Raw genomic sequence first — 13,774 nt, 5'->3', positions numbered from 1 at the left:
AAAAAAAAAAAAAAAAAAAAAAAAAAAAAAAAAAACCCTTACTATTTATTTCCTTGAAACCTCTGTCATATATCTGGCTGGAGTGTTCTGGATTTCGGTGATTACGTTTTTCCCTGCAGTGTGATTGGAACCAGTTCGCTTCGGAGGGCGGCTCAGCTCAAGAAGAAGTTCCCTCATTTAGAATTCAGAGATATTGTATCCTTTCCAGGCAAATCATGGAAGCTGGTAAAGCTGCAAACAGGAAAGCATAACTTTGTGCAAACTCCAGATTCTGGTTTGTACCACCTGACTTACAAGAACAAGCTGATTCCTCAAAGGCTTCTCTCTGGTACCCTGTTCTGAGGGGGGTGTAGCAYTGTAGCCATCCTGTCCTCCGCTTTCTCATGAGGCTAGGAAGAAGCAGCCAGTCTTGATCTAGCTGTGGTTCTGTGTACAGATGAATTGTATGTTATGCAGTGTTCGAAAAACTGCGTAACGGTGCCTCTCATGTGTTTGTCATGGGCATGTGACCAGATGCTGCTGGGTTTCCAGTAACCCTGGATGCGCTTTGGACCCCTTGTTCCAATATGGGTGGCTGAACTATTGAGAAAAGGCATTGTTACTTCAGTTCTAGGAGCAGAGTTCTTTGTAGTGCAGAAGGGGTTGGATGCTGATAGTGTACTTACTTGACATGCATATCTTTGTAGACTCAGTACTTGAATTAATATTCCATAATGCTTGTCAAAATTCTACTTTAGGAAACATTTGTCCATATTTAACACTTCTTTCAGGATGGTACTGACATTCTCATTTGGCGACTGTTGGATTCTGTATAGTCTGTGGAGACTCAGGTGGTTGTAGGACTGTTTGCCTGCTGTTTCTATGCTTGCTTAATCACTTCTACAGAGAGGAAACTTAAATACCCGTTTAAAGAAGCTAGATGAGAAGGAAGACTTCAGTGCCATCATCCTGGCTGCTGCTGGGCTGAAGAGAATGGGCTGGGAAAATCGCATCGGCCAGGTGAGGTGCAGCGAAGCACAAAAKACCGTTCTCTCTGCTGAACTATCGACTGCTTGCCTTTCAGACCTTGTGGTTGTGCTGTCTAAGATGAACATGCAGTCTGCTGACTCCATTGCCACTCTAGCTTTGTTTTGAGACATTTCAGGAAGTAGTGGTTGGGGTTTTTGGTTGGTTTTTTCTTTATACAGAATTTTTTTGTGTTCGGCTTTCCATGGTTCAGTAACAGTTTGTAATCTGATCGTCTCCTAGCACTTCACAGCACTCGTGTCTAGCAACGCAGCAGTGTGCAAGACTGAGATTTTAGTGGTTAGCTAATTCACAGTGTACACTCCAGTTGATGGAAAGTGCACGATCTCACTTTAGCAGTGGAAACAGAGGTATGAGAAGAGAGGTGATATTTCTTCAGTCAGACATTAAATGGATTGGTATTAAAGACAGGAATCTGGCTCTTGTTTCCTATATTCTGAGCAGTGCAACTTGAGTTAACTCTTGATTTTACTTTCTTCCAGCTTCTAGGCCCTGAAGATTGTCTGTATGCTGTTGGACAGGTACTGTACAACTTTGTTCCTTAAGTCATGCTTAAGTAGCAGTGACAGCCAGCAGCAGTACAATATAACTGAGTAGTTAACTGCGTGGAAGACTCTTATGTCTTGGTCATCAGAAGAGTACATGAATCTCGTTGGCTGTTTCACTGTTTTAGGCACAGCTTGTTAAAAGAATGGGAGTGTCCTACCCAGTGTGGTAGGGGCTGATTTGTATCAGTAATGGAAAAACAGTAAATGGGAAAGGTAATGTGTGCACAGCTGCAGTGGGGCCACATGGCAGATACGGGGCAGGCTCTGACAGGGTCAGTATTACGTTGCACTAGGATAGCTGTGCGAACCCACTGCAGTGTCTTTGCTCTGTTATGCTTCTTTCTCCTTTGTGCACGGTGTCCTGACTCCTGCAGGGTGGAGCTGAAACATCTGTTGCGGAGCACATTCTTAGTGCTCCTGTTTTTAGGTGGCCAAACTATTCCAGTCCATGCTGAGTTTACGCAGGATTGCCCTGCTAGGATTAAACCTGGTAAAACAGCGCTGGTGATTCATTAGTGATTGCAAGTGACAAATCTGCACGTTCAGTCTGAAAAAGTGATTTTGATCATGCATTTGTCAGGTACTGTGCAAAGTTTTAGAATGGTTTGAGGTGGCAGCATGATCTTTAACACTGGGCTGAAAAGGTCCTGATCTTCTGTTTATAGCAACTACTGTAGGATGACTCTGCAGCCAGTGGAGTGTATCATAATTCATTTCTGTAAATGTCCCTCCCTTAGTGAGAAGGGTCCGAGCCTCTGAGTTCTATTTCGTGATCAATGCTGAGTGCACATGCAGATGCATGCAGTTGAAGAGTTAGTGTATTTTGTTGTGTGTTTCTTTTCTAGGGTGCCTTAGCAGTGGAAGTTCGTGCCAAAGACCAAGAGATACTGAATATGGTATCTGCCTTGCATGATGCAGACACTGTGTTGTGCTGCATTGCGGAGAGAGCCTTTATGAAGCGTTTGGTAGGTCTGGCATCCTTGCTCTGCCTGCAGCAGTAAATAATGATCTGCTAGTTGACTTGGTGCCATGGTGTGTGAAATCTTTTACGCTTCCCTAAAACTGCAAAGGAGAGTACTTCTGAATCAAAAAGGGCCTGAAGAGTGGTGGGCAGGGTTCCATACAGCCTAAACTTTTCAGAGGCCTCTGCTTTGAACATGTTGGGTAGGAGCCTCAGTGTCAGCTGCTTTGTGTTTTAGGAGGGTGGATGCAGTGTCCCTGTTGCTGTTAGCACCCTGCTGAAGGATGGCCAGGTGAGTAGTACTTTGTATTCTTCATGAATGATTTTTGTAAACCTGTTCCAAGTATTCCCTGATCCTTTACTGAAGACAATTTCAGCAGACATCTTTATAGCCAGTTAGGGCAGATAGTCTCTTGACTCAATCCTTCTGTGTTTGTGTCCAAAGCAGGAGTACAAAAATGAGTCTGGCTACTGAAGCTGTCTTTCAGAAAATTAGCTTGTAATACATACCAGGTTTCCCCCTCCACCCAYGCCACCTATGTGAGCGTTGTGCTAAAAATCCTGCTTCTGACCCTACCAAACCTGTGTTTAGACAGTGGAGTGTGATGAAGGAGGTGGGAAGCTTGGAAAACAGTTCAGCCTTTGGGAAGTCACATGCTCCCTAAGAGGGATTACTTTTCTTATTCTTGCATTGTACCGATGCCTTAGGATTTTTAGCTTCTATATTTTCATGTACCTGTATTGTACTTTCCCAGTGTACAGCATTAAAGCTGCTCTCCCATCTTTACACAAAACAATTACTCTCAAAGACACCTCACTGCCTCAGGGCCCCAAATATGTAAACAGCAGGAGAATTGGGAGGAGCAAGGTTGGGGGGATTGACATCATCACCTGAAGTTGTAATTGAGAATTGGGGCCTCACATGTTAAAAAGACAAAACTTGTAAAAGGTGATGGTCTCGTGACTCAGCGCTCGTTTTGAGTGTAGCTTTATGAGGAGGCTTTTGTCTGCCTTCAGTATACCAGTAGGCCTGTATTAAAACTGTTTGCTTTTATTGTCTTACCTGAAACAGGCCAGACAAAGTTAAGCCCCATTTAAGGCATCAGTACCACTATTCTTGCTGATCCCACTGCATGACAAAAGCCTTTCCCCCCCAGACTTAGCTTTGTATATTGGGTGGGTTTTTTCATAGAGACATTAGTTGGCTGTTTGTTTGTTAATGTGGTATTAATCCATTCTGTATATTTTTCAAAGTTGTATTTGACAGGAGCAGTCTACAGCTTGGATGGATCAGACAGCCTGAAGGAGACCATGCAGACCAGTGTTAGTTATCCCCATCAGGTAATTGAACCATGATGGCTTCAAACTTCAAACCTGAAGATGAATGCCAAAAAACAGACCTTTTGAAGTAGATTACATTTGGTCTGGTTTCTTGTAAGCTGTAACAGCATGCTGTTCTTCAGGCTTCTCAGGCTATGTTTTACCCTGTTTCATGGGTGTCTTAATTCTTTGCCCACTACTTTCTTGCTACCTTACTTTGAGGTGTTTATATTTGCAGAATGAAGATGGACCGAATGACGACGTACAGCATGTTGGCATCACGGCCAAGAATGTTCCTGGTCCGGCTCAGGAAGCTGCAGAGAACCTGGGTGTTGAAGTAGCTAGTTTACTTCTGAGCAAGGGAGCAAAGCAGATCCTTAGCGTGGCAAGGCAGCTCAATGATGCTCGCTGAAGCTGGGGTGTGGCCAGCAGGAGTGCTACAACTCCAGCTACAAGTCTCTGCAGCTACGTCATGATCCTCTGGAGGGATTTATTTCAACATTCACACCAGTCTTACCTGATGTTTGGGTGCAAAAAAACCTGAAATATTAAGTTAACTAGCTTGAGTAGTTTCTGCTCTTCAGAATTTTCATCCCTGTCTACATTTCTCTAAATTGTTAAATGTTTCTTTGAAGTATTTTCAACAATTTTTGTAGGTCGGAAGCCAAAAGCAAAAATTAAAAATGAAATAGTGGTCTTTAAGTGTTTAATTCCATTTAGGAGCAAAGTGCTCATTATAATTGGAGACTCAACTGTGCTGAGTCTGTTCAAGAGTCGTTATTTGGGCTTTTTCGCTCACTGGATCCCTGAAGGCTCCTATTAGATTCCTGATACCATGTTCCTTCTAGTAAAGTATCAGAGATGCTACATTCACCCTTGGTCTTAGTTAAGGTGGGTTAAGTTTGTGGTTATCAGGTAGATGCAGACTTGTAAATTGGCCACTATTAAATTAGGGAGTGGACAGCCTTTTTGGTTTCCCTTTGTATGTGCATAAAGGTCATGAAAGCCTTCAGAAACCCAAACTTCAGTTTCTGTGGCTCCCTCCACTTGCTACTAGGTCACCATCCTCTCAGCAGGGTCCATGTTACAGTGCCTTGTAGAAATACTGAAACAGGGTATTGGGGTACTGTTTTGTAAATGAAGCAATTTTCTAGGCCACCTCCACTAAATGTAACAGAAGTAAATGACAGTTCCTTATGGAGCAGCTTTCGTGTTCAGTGTTTGACTTGCCTTGGGCTGGTTTCTGCCCCCAGCCACAGAGCCCCATGGCCTGCCATGCCCTCGTGTCCCCTTCCCACCTCCCTGCTCTTGCGGATTGCAGCTCTCTCGGGGAGCAATGGCCCTTAAAAGGGCCTTTGGGTTTTTGTGTGGTGCTAGGTGGGGTGTTTCGTGTGGTGCTGTGTTTTTTTTGTGTGGTGCTAGCTGCTAGGTGTGCCAGCAGACCTAGTACTCCTGCGACTGCTGCCCGCTGCCTTTCTTGCCTGCCTTGGCGCAGCCTGTGCCACCGCCACCTTTGGGCAGCAGCGCGGCCTGGATGTTGGGCAGGACGCCGTCCTGTGCTATGGTAACACCGGCAAGTAGCTTGTTTAGCTCCTCGTCATTGCGCACGGCAAGCGTCTCGTCGTGTGCAGCGTTGCCCGCSAGCCCCAGGATCTCAGCCGTCAGGTGCTCGAGCACAGCTGCCAGGTACGGGGCCGCAGCAGCCCCCACCCGGTCCGCGGAGTGCCCGCGCCGCAGCAGGCGGTGAAGGCGCCCGACCGGGAAGAGCCCCCCAGCCCGTAACGAACGAGAYTTGGCCCTAGCGCGGGCCTTATCAATGCTGTTGCCACGGTCGGACATGGTGTTTAGSTCCGGCTGCTAAACCCACACTGCTCTGCCCACTCCGAGACAAGCGAACAGAGGAAGGAGTTGCTGCGCCCGGGATTTTATAACATCCCGCCAAGTAGAGTCCAGCTCACCGGGCAGCATTGGGCATCCCTAGCTATTGGTGCGTCTGCCGGAATAACCTTTTGCTGATTGGTCACCTGTGTGACGTTACCCTGCCTGCCCTGAGTGTTTGGGCGATGGAGCCCAGCCAATCAGCGAGCGAGAGGCACCAAATCTGAGCCACGGGGAGGCTGGGGGGGTGTGGGGTGCTCGTCGCGCGCCCATCGTCCCTCAGCGAGCATGCGGCTACTCCTGACCCGCAGGTGGGAACGCTGCAAGGTCAGTGTAAGTAGCTTTGGCTGTGTCACCTGTCAGGTTACTATGTGAGTAGGGGCTGGTCACGGTTAACCAAAGGGCCAGAGGAGTGATGACATCAGTCACGCAATCACCTAACCAGCACGATCCTACCCCACCTGGGCTGCTCCCAGAACTTTTTGAGGGGTGGAGTCAGCCCCTGGGCATGGTCTCTTGTCTGGGCTTGGCTTCCGTCCAGAGCGAGGGAGAGGGGATCCCTGGATGCCTACAGACTGAGAGGTATGCCTGTATGTAGGAGTATTTGCATTAGGAAGAGGAGCATTTGGGGATGTGAAAAACTACCATAAGATACTTTTTAGGGGATTGTGGGAATGTGTGAGATAGTTTATAGTRTATAGGTTATAGACAGGTTTATAGTTTGGATATATTAAGAGAAGCACCAAAGGAGAGGAAGGAATCAAAATGGACTGGGAGAAAAAAAAAAACAAAAAAACCCCAACCCATGGGAACGCTGAAGGAGAAATTAAAGCAAAGAAAATGGTAACATCTTAACATGTTGCTGATCAGTAAAAATTATCTCTGCAGTCTGTCCTGACTTACTTAACCCAACTTATACTTTTTTCCCTCAGATTGAGTGTACTGTCTACCCTGTGTACCTATGTACATCTGGAGGTCTAAGTGCCAGCAAACGGTATTATGACACAGATTAAAGAAGCCAGTGGTTCCAACAAATGGGAAGACCTCAGCACATGCAGGGAGCTGCCAGAGTTAGGTGGAATTCAAGTGTGTGTGATCCCTAGCGAACGAGGCAGACCAGAGAGCAAGTAGGGTAATGGACTTTAGAGCCCAGGACCAGATATGGTAGATCGGGGTCAGCAGGATGCTCACTGGAGATAGGGCTAAGCCACTTTACCATGGAAAATGGGGTGCCTGCCTGCAAGTTCCCTATTGGAAGGCCACATTCCTAGAGCAGCTAGCAGAGAGAATTATTTCTCTATTCATATGTCCTGATGCCAGGAAATCCAGCAGCTAGTTGCTGGATGAGACTGCGTGTTTAAGGCCAGGTAATGAAAGGTTTCATAATGTTTGTTTATAMGTTAATGAATATACTTTACTAATAGACTTACAAACTGATCTGCTGGAGAGGAGGAAGAGGATTTGGCCACTCATGCCATTCATGCTTGAATGCTGTATGTTTTCTGTGTTGATCAGTGCTGCTGGATACCAGCACATCATTATTTGCCTTCCGGTAATACATTCTGAGCCTTGTCACTAGCCGGACTTGGGCGTGTGGTAGTGTGGTGCCCTTGCATCTTTTAGGGTACTTGACCTGGCAATACCTACTCTCACCCACCTCAGCATCCCTTTTTTTGCTGTTGTATTTTTTGTACTGTTGTATTATTTAACTTTTCACTATCATTACTATTGCAAAAATTCTATAACCTGGTACTCCAATGGCTGTTCTGTGTTTTTCTGTCAGGTAGACAGCAATTCTGTGTTCAACTATGGTGCTAGACACTGCTATATAAATAACTTGAAGAAAAGGTAATTGCAGTCTGGAGGGTATTAGTTCCATGTTAATCTACAGGTTTTACTGATACCCTGTTAAGACAAGGACATGGTAATCCTTACTCTGCTTGCCGATTCCATATGGCTACCACAGAGGAAAGCAAATGATAAACATATTCAGAATTAAAAGCTCATCAATTGGAACATTCCCAGTAGCCATAAAAAAGGAAGGAGTCTACTGTAGAAATGATCAGCTGCCTAAGGGGGGAAGAAAGCTGGAGATAGATCACGTAACCCAGTTTCACTGCGTGTCAATACTGTTGAGGCAAAGCAGGGGAAAGGGTACCATGAATCACTTTATTCTTGGAGCACTCTGAGTTTTGAGCATGGTTTGTAATATGCCATTCTATGTCCATGAACCAAAAACATGATTGGAGAAGCCAGAAGCAGAGTCTGGTTTACTTATTCTGCTCTACAGAGTCTCAGAGAAATTAAAAGTTGCTGTTTTCTCTCTTAGTGAACAGTGGTGTCTTTGTTAGATGTATAGATTCCATCTTTCCCACTTCCCCTAAGTGCTGTCACTTGCTTCCCTGCTAAAAGGTATTCCTGTTAACAATGATGTCCAAGTAGCAGTGAATCTTTTCTATCCGCAGAATTGGACAAAAGCCTTTTTTGCACAAAAAACCCCCAGTTCAAGACTGCCCACGCAGAGCAGTTGCTTGCGTTCTTACAGGTATTCTGAGGTTCTCAGAGAGCTGCTGTAAGATCAGTTGAATCATGTGGTCAAGCAATTGGAGAAAATGGACTGGCAGTAAAACTCTTTCCCTTGCTCCTGACAGTCCAGTCAGACATCATAAAACAAGCGCACTAGTTGGTACCGGATCGAAAATGCAATCGTGCTGCCAAGGACCTAGGTAAAAATCAGACATGTAACAGAAACATTATACTGTTGAATGGTTTACAGGCTGTCAGATTCCTCCTTTCTATATGGATTTGCTAAGCTTTCCAGCATGCCTCATTTCATATAACAGCAACAACAAGGCAACATTTTTAGGCATAGGAAGATAAATGGCAGAAGTCTTTTCAAAGACCTCATTTCTTTCTCTGAGGATTTTAGTTATCAGTGAGGAATTACTCCATATGCCTGCCCATAGTCACAGTCTGTGAACATGTGGATGAGATGAACCTTTGGGAATAACTCCTACATTATAACATAAACGCCATAGTTTGTAATGGAAAACACTTTATGTCAAAGCTGAAATTCAGCATCCTTACAGTAAGGTGCTGTCAGGACTTTCCTGGTGTGACTGGGATCAAGATAAGTGCTAAATACTTTCTGTCTTCTCCCACCCCCGATGTCATCTGCCTGAGCCCTGTTCAACAGGCTTTCATTGAAAAGTCCTTCCTCCCAGAATTCCTTCCTCCTCAGAATCTGGCAGTGTCTCTTTCCTAAAAAGAATCTCTTCTCTTAAATCTGAGGATAAAAAAAAGGATTTTACTGTGGTCAACTAACCATTGCAGGCCTTTCCAAAAGTGGTGTTTCTACTAGACTATGCTCATATGTTGAATACAGGTAGTGGCAGTATCTGTGAAGCATATCCTTGTGCTCCAACTGGCTTCAAAATGCTCCCACACCCCACTCAGACTGAGGCAATGCTGAGCCACGTGCCACACTTACACAAGTCCACTTGCTGGAATTAACTCTGAAACTGTCATCTGGTGTAACTGAAAAGTGGGAATATGCAAAAAGGCTCTATATTGGGTCACACTGTTGTCCTTATGTTTTTCTTGCAACCAATGACTTGTGCCTTGGGAATCTTTTTAAGCTAACCTACAGAATTTGTTTTTATAAGCTCTCAATGACAAGGGAGGTGTTTGTGAATTTATTTCCTCCTTGAGGCATGTAGGCCTCTACTTCTCCCCAAGTTCACAGCTCAACTGGATCTTGTGTGAAGAGCATGATATTTTACTTTCCCCTTTCCCTTTGAAACTCTTGAGACTGACTTGGATCTGTTTCTGTTGCAGAGTAAATCTTTCTGCGGGAGGAACCCTTTGTCTGACCTGAATGAGTAGTAACAGGAGAGTGAGATTTCGCTCGTGGGTGGGTCCAATCAGCTTTATGACAAAATTAATAAGTGTCATATTATTGCATTCAGTGTATTCGCCATCTTCATCTGTTCCACTCCTCACGTCTACTACATGCAAGATCTTGACTACCTGAGGAAAGAAATATTGCATGATATTTTACCAGTTGTGTTTGGTGCTCACCGGCCAATCTTGCTCAAGAGCTCTTTTGCTGTACCATCACTGAAATCCAGCTTGTGCTCTCACTGAAACGACAGGACAGACTTATTATGGTATTGGGGTACCTCTATGTGTGATTATTGGGAAAAATAGATTATTAACACAATCAATTGACTAAGGCATGGTAACAGACTTCCTTCCAGATTTGAGATGAGCAATAACTGACTCCAGAAGTTCTGCATTTTCTCCCAAACCGTTTCTCTTGCATTTGATGACTGCCTCAAAATGCATGTTTGTTTGAATGTTTTCGACATATTACCTTCAGAATGTTTATTCCCAGGGCAGAGAGGCTCTTAGTTTTGAACTTCGAGTAGCTCATCTCCAACTTTCCTGTACTAGGATTAAGCCTAAAAGAAACATTTAAAAATTAGTCCAGATAAAACAAGGAGATGGACAGAGCACTTAGCAAGCAGACTTAGATCCATAGCTGAGAAAGAACTCCAGTGGTGAAAGAAACAGGAATAATCCGATGCACGTAACAATAGTTGATGCCATCTAGCTCCCCAGATGGGGCAGAGGAGACTCCTTCCCAGTGCACCCCCAATATATACACAAGGCTGTGTAGGTTAAAGAATAAAATAAAAGAATCTAACATCTGCAGAGACAATTACTGGCACGGCCTAGTGATACAGAATGCTTGCCACTATGAAATCTTAGCAGATCCCACTGCAGCAGCATTAAAAGCAGCATGGGTCAATTTGTCTCAGTCTTGTAGGTTAGAATCATCATGTTCTGACTTTTTCAAAATCATTCAAGATCATCTGTGGGGTGGGCTGGTCACATAAGTTCACTTGTTTGAGAAACCTGTACTCTGTGACCTGACTGTAGCTGGCAAAGTGAGCTGCTGCCTTTTAAACAGAAAACATACTTTAATGGCTTTAAAAAAGAGCACCTTCTACCACCTTTCTCAGCTGATGTTGGGAGGTAAAAGACAACACGTGTGGTACCACTATAGGTCACTTGGTACATTACCTCGGTAGCCGGTGACGGGGACAAGGAATGACGTGGAAGAGTTGAGGCAATGAATAGAGGAAGTTGATCACTTGTGGGATGAAAAAAAGCAGCATYGTTTTGCTGAAGTGTCCCAAGATCCCCACCACAGCAAAGGTCATGCCAGCAAAGTAGCAGAAAGTGTCGCCAACAAACACTCGAGATGGGTACCTGCAATCCATGGAGCAGAAAAGCAAAGGTCTGTCATGACTGCTACTGCCATAAAAATGACTATTTATAACCACTGAATGTATGGGGCCAATGGGGATCTGCAGCACATCTACACAGTAAAAGCAATTGTAGGTATTTATTCTAAGATGGGACTGGGACCCACCACCTGACTTGCAGAGAATATGGTATGAAAAGACAGCCAGTGAGGCACAGGAGAGAATGTATTCTGTGTTTGGGTGAGCTGGTGTGACCCCAATTGTTGTAATAAAAAGAAAAGCTACCGTTCCTATTGATGCTTTGTGCTCTTGGTTCTGGTAAGAAGCCTGTCTACACTCCAGCAACTCACCTGCACACTGTTAAGAGGTTTTGTTGTTTGAAAAGGGAGAAACTAGAGGGAAAGGATGCTTCCAAACAAATTCTGAATGTAAATGTCCATCCTCTTACCAGTTGTGGTAAAATAGGCCCAGCGTGGTAAAAAAAAAGGGAATCATGAAGTAGAGAGAAAACATGTGATCTTCTYGATAATCCCCTATAGAAAAAAGAAAATCATGTTTGTGATAAGACATGACTGGTTCACTTTTAATAACGTCAGCTACTGAAATCTAGGATTCAATCTCCCTTTGCTTTTTGTGTCCACAGATTTTTCCTTACCATTTAATTCTACAATATTGAATACGATAATGGAAGCAGCTATCACCAGCGATTGTCCTGCTTCAATTCCATTAATTCCAGCAAGAATGTTGATGGCATTAGTGCAGAACACTGCTAGCATACCCATGTACACGTAGTAGAGAATACCTGCAGATCAGAGCAAGCCAAATGCTTTAGTACTTGGAGACAAAACAGCCCTGGATTAATTCACTAAAGCTCTCACTTCCTGCTTATACAACAACCTGCTGCCTAACAATCTCAGTGAGTTTTGGTAGTGGTAACTTACAAATAGATCACTTTCTGTCTTATGAGTTGGCTGCAATTGTGTACGTGTAYGTACATCACCGTGACTGCAGCAAACTGCTTTGACAGGGTGGCCAGCTGTCATGCCCTTTCTGTGTCTCTAACATCCTGGTTTTAGCAGCCATGTGCTGTGTGCACCCACCTCTCACCCCTATTGCCACGATCGTGGGGAAATGACTGGTGCCTATCTATGCACAGCTGAATGTGTGCTGGGTTTCTSGATGTTCTTTCCAGCCTAATATTTAGTGGGTGGAGTGCCACTGTCTTACTGATCACTTAAGCAAATCCTCCATCTGCTCCCTCTGGAGCACAAAGTGCCTCAGGTGATCCCTTCCACTGACTGCCTGCCACGTGGATGGTGGCTTCTGGTGATTCATAACTTACCCAGGTCCAAGTGCATGCCGAGCAGTACTCGGAAAGGCTTAGGCACCACAATGGTCGTGTTCCCAAAGTTGGTGAAGTAAACCATGAGCAGTGGGAGGGAAGCCATGGTAGGAAGAAGCAGCTTGTGGCGCCAGCGCAGGTTCAGAACATCATCTGCAAAGCCCAGGAAAATCATACAGCAGATGGCAAGGAGCGAACCGATGAGCTCCACGAACTGCAGACAGAGAACAGAACCCCGGTCACCGGTGGCCACTCCCTGCCCGTGCCTGCCACGCTCGCAGCACTAGACGAGCCTCACCTCGTCGTGAGGAAAGACCGTGCACTGCTCCTCCACAAAACATCTCAGGAAGGGCACGGGAATGAAGCAGAAGAGGATGATCAGGAACACGGCACCACTGATTACGCCCTGTGCTTCGGGGCTGGAAGGAAGGCATAGTGGGGTGTCAGCAGGCCCCGGATTGGCCACTGGGGACAGCTCCTGGGCGCATCGCTACTCACACAGGCCGCCGTGAGGTCTTGTTGAGGTCCTCCCCGCAGAGCCGCGCGGCGAGGAAGTGTTCCGTGAAGGCCGGGATCAGCGCGAGCGTGGCCGCGAAGCCCAGCAGCGACCCGCCGAGGTTGATGAGGAGGGGCACGGCGGGCCAGGCCGCCATGGCCACGGCGGGCGCTACCCCTGCCAAGGGCGCGGAACGAGCCCGGGCGGAGGCGCTGCCCACCGCCTTCCCGGCCRGGCACTACAAGGGCGACGCCGGATGCGCAGGGTTCTCGCGGCCTATCGGGGGCAGGGGCGCCATGTTTGTCCCTGGCACGAGCTGCCTGCTGCCATGGACCTCTACTCGGACGACGGCCGGGATTGATGGCGCTTTCGGCCTCACTGAGGGCGTGTGGACGCGCCTGTTCCCGGCGCTAAAGTCCGCGGTGCTCCTTCTGCTCCGTGGGGCACCTCCGAAACTCTGCGCCGGGGGCAGCGCTCGCTCTGGCCCGGAGGCGGTCCCGCGACGGACTCCGCCCCGCAATGCCCGCATCTGCCATGGCCACCTTGGCCCCCTAGTTTCACCAGTACGTCACTTCCTCCCGTTCGGGGAGCGGAGAAGCCCCGGTGGAGGGCGGGCCGCCGGGGTCGCGGTGCTGCTAAATGAGCGGCGGCTGCGCCCGCCTCTCTGCCGGAACTGTCTTTGCCCAGRTTTGGGGAGCGGCGCTTGCGGGCGACTGGCGGCGAGCCCCGGCCAGTGCAGTCACCGCCGACCGGCGGAGCGGGGAACTAGGCTACCGCCGCGAATAGTGCGCGAAAGCGGAGGCGAACGGAGCGGCCGTCGGGTTCGCTTCCGCACGTGTTTCTTCAGATGCTGGGAAAATAATTCAGTAAAATACCTTCCGGGAGATTTTCGATTCTCAGGGAATCCGTAACGGCTCTTGGCCCCTCGGA

At 46.7% G+C, this 13,774-nt stretch overlaps 3 protein-coding genes across 5 annotated transcripts in view; 1 reads left to right on the top strand and 2 right to left on the bottom strand.

Annotated features, from left to right (window-relative positions):
• Positions 1 to 5,169, top strand: part of HMBS (hydroxymethylbilane synthase) — a 10,761-nt gene extending 5,592 nt beyond the window's left edge. For both annotated transcript variants that reach the window (XM_057378998.1, XM_057378999.1), the window contains exons 7-13: positions 120 to 195; positions 886 to 999; positions 1,509 to 1,547; positions 2,420 to 2,539; positions 2,774 to 2,827; positions 3,790 to 3,876; positions 4,094 to 5,169. In XM_057378998.1, the coding sequence (XP_057234981.1) occupies positions 120 to 195; positions 886 to 999; positions 1,509 to 1,547; positions 2,420 to 2,539; positions 2,774 to 2,827; positions 3,790 to 3,876; positions 4,094 to 4,267 (664 nt within the window). In that variant the 3' untranslated portion in view covers positions 4,268 to 5,169. The remainder of the gene's footprint in view (positions 1 to 119; positions 196 to 885; positions 1,000 to 1,508; positions 1,548 to 2,419; positions 2,540 to 2,773; positions 2,828 to 3,789; positions 3,877 to 4,093) is intronic.
• A 122-nt stretch (positions 5,170 to 5,291) lies between these two features.
• Positions 5,292 to 5,712, bottom strand: LOC130581095 (histone H2AX). Its single transcript, XM_057379002.1, has one exon. It carries the CDS (start codon positions 5,692 to 5,694, stop codon positions 5,299 to 5,301), a length of 396 nt encoding a protein of 131 aa, XP_057234985.1. The 5' UTR covers positions 5,695 to 5,712; the 3' UTR covers positions 5,292 to 5,298.
• Positions 5,713 to 7,888: 2,176 nt separating this feature from the next.
• On the bottom strand, positions 7,889 to 13,432 carry DPAGT1 (dolichyl-phosphate N-acetylglucosaminephosphotransferase 1). Of its 2 annotated transcripts, XM_057379000.1 has the most exons (9): positions 12,847 to 13,402; positions 12,647 to 12,767; positions 12,349 to 12,562; positions 11,662 to 11,808; positions 11,455 to 11,539; positions 10,822 to 11,010; positions 10,109 to 10,196; positions 9,607 to 9,762; positions 7,889 to 8,455 (listed from the first exon to the last, which is right to left on the bottom strand). In XM_057379000.1, exons 1-9 carry the CDS (start codon positions 12,999 to 13,001, stop codon positions 8,390 to 8,392), a joined length of 1,221 nt encoding a protein of 406 aa, XP_057234983.1. In that variant the 5' UTR covers positions 13,002 to 13,402; the 3' UTR covers positions 7,889 to 8,389. The 2 variants fall into 2 exon arrangements, with proteins under 2 accessions (XP_057234983.1, XP_057234984.1); XM_057379001.1 differs by lacking the exons at positions 7,889 to 8,455; positions 9,607 to 9,762 and adding an exon at positions 9,818 to 9,875 and having other exon boundaries at positions 12,847 to 13,432.
• Positions 13,433 to 13,774: the final 342 nt, after the last annotated feature.

The sequence above is a fragment of the Malurus melanocephalus genome, unplaced genomic scaffold (assembly GCF_030028575.1).
Source record: "Malurus melanocephalus ecotype Western Australia unplaced genomic scaffold, MMel_1.1 scaffold_382, whole genome shotgun sequence".
NCBI classification, from domain to species: Eukaryota; Metazoa; Chordata; class Aves; order Passeriformes; family Maluridae; genus Malurus; species Malurus melanocephalus.
Note: the sequence above shows the minus strand (reverse complement) of the source record. Positions and strands in the feature narration are given on the sequence as shown.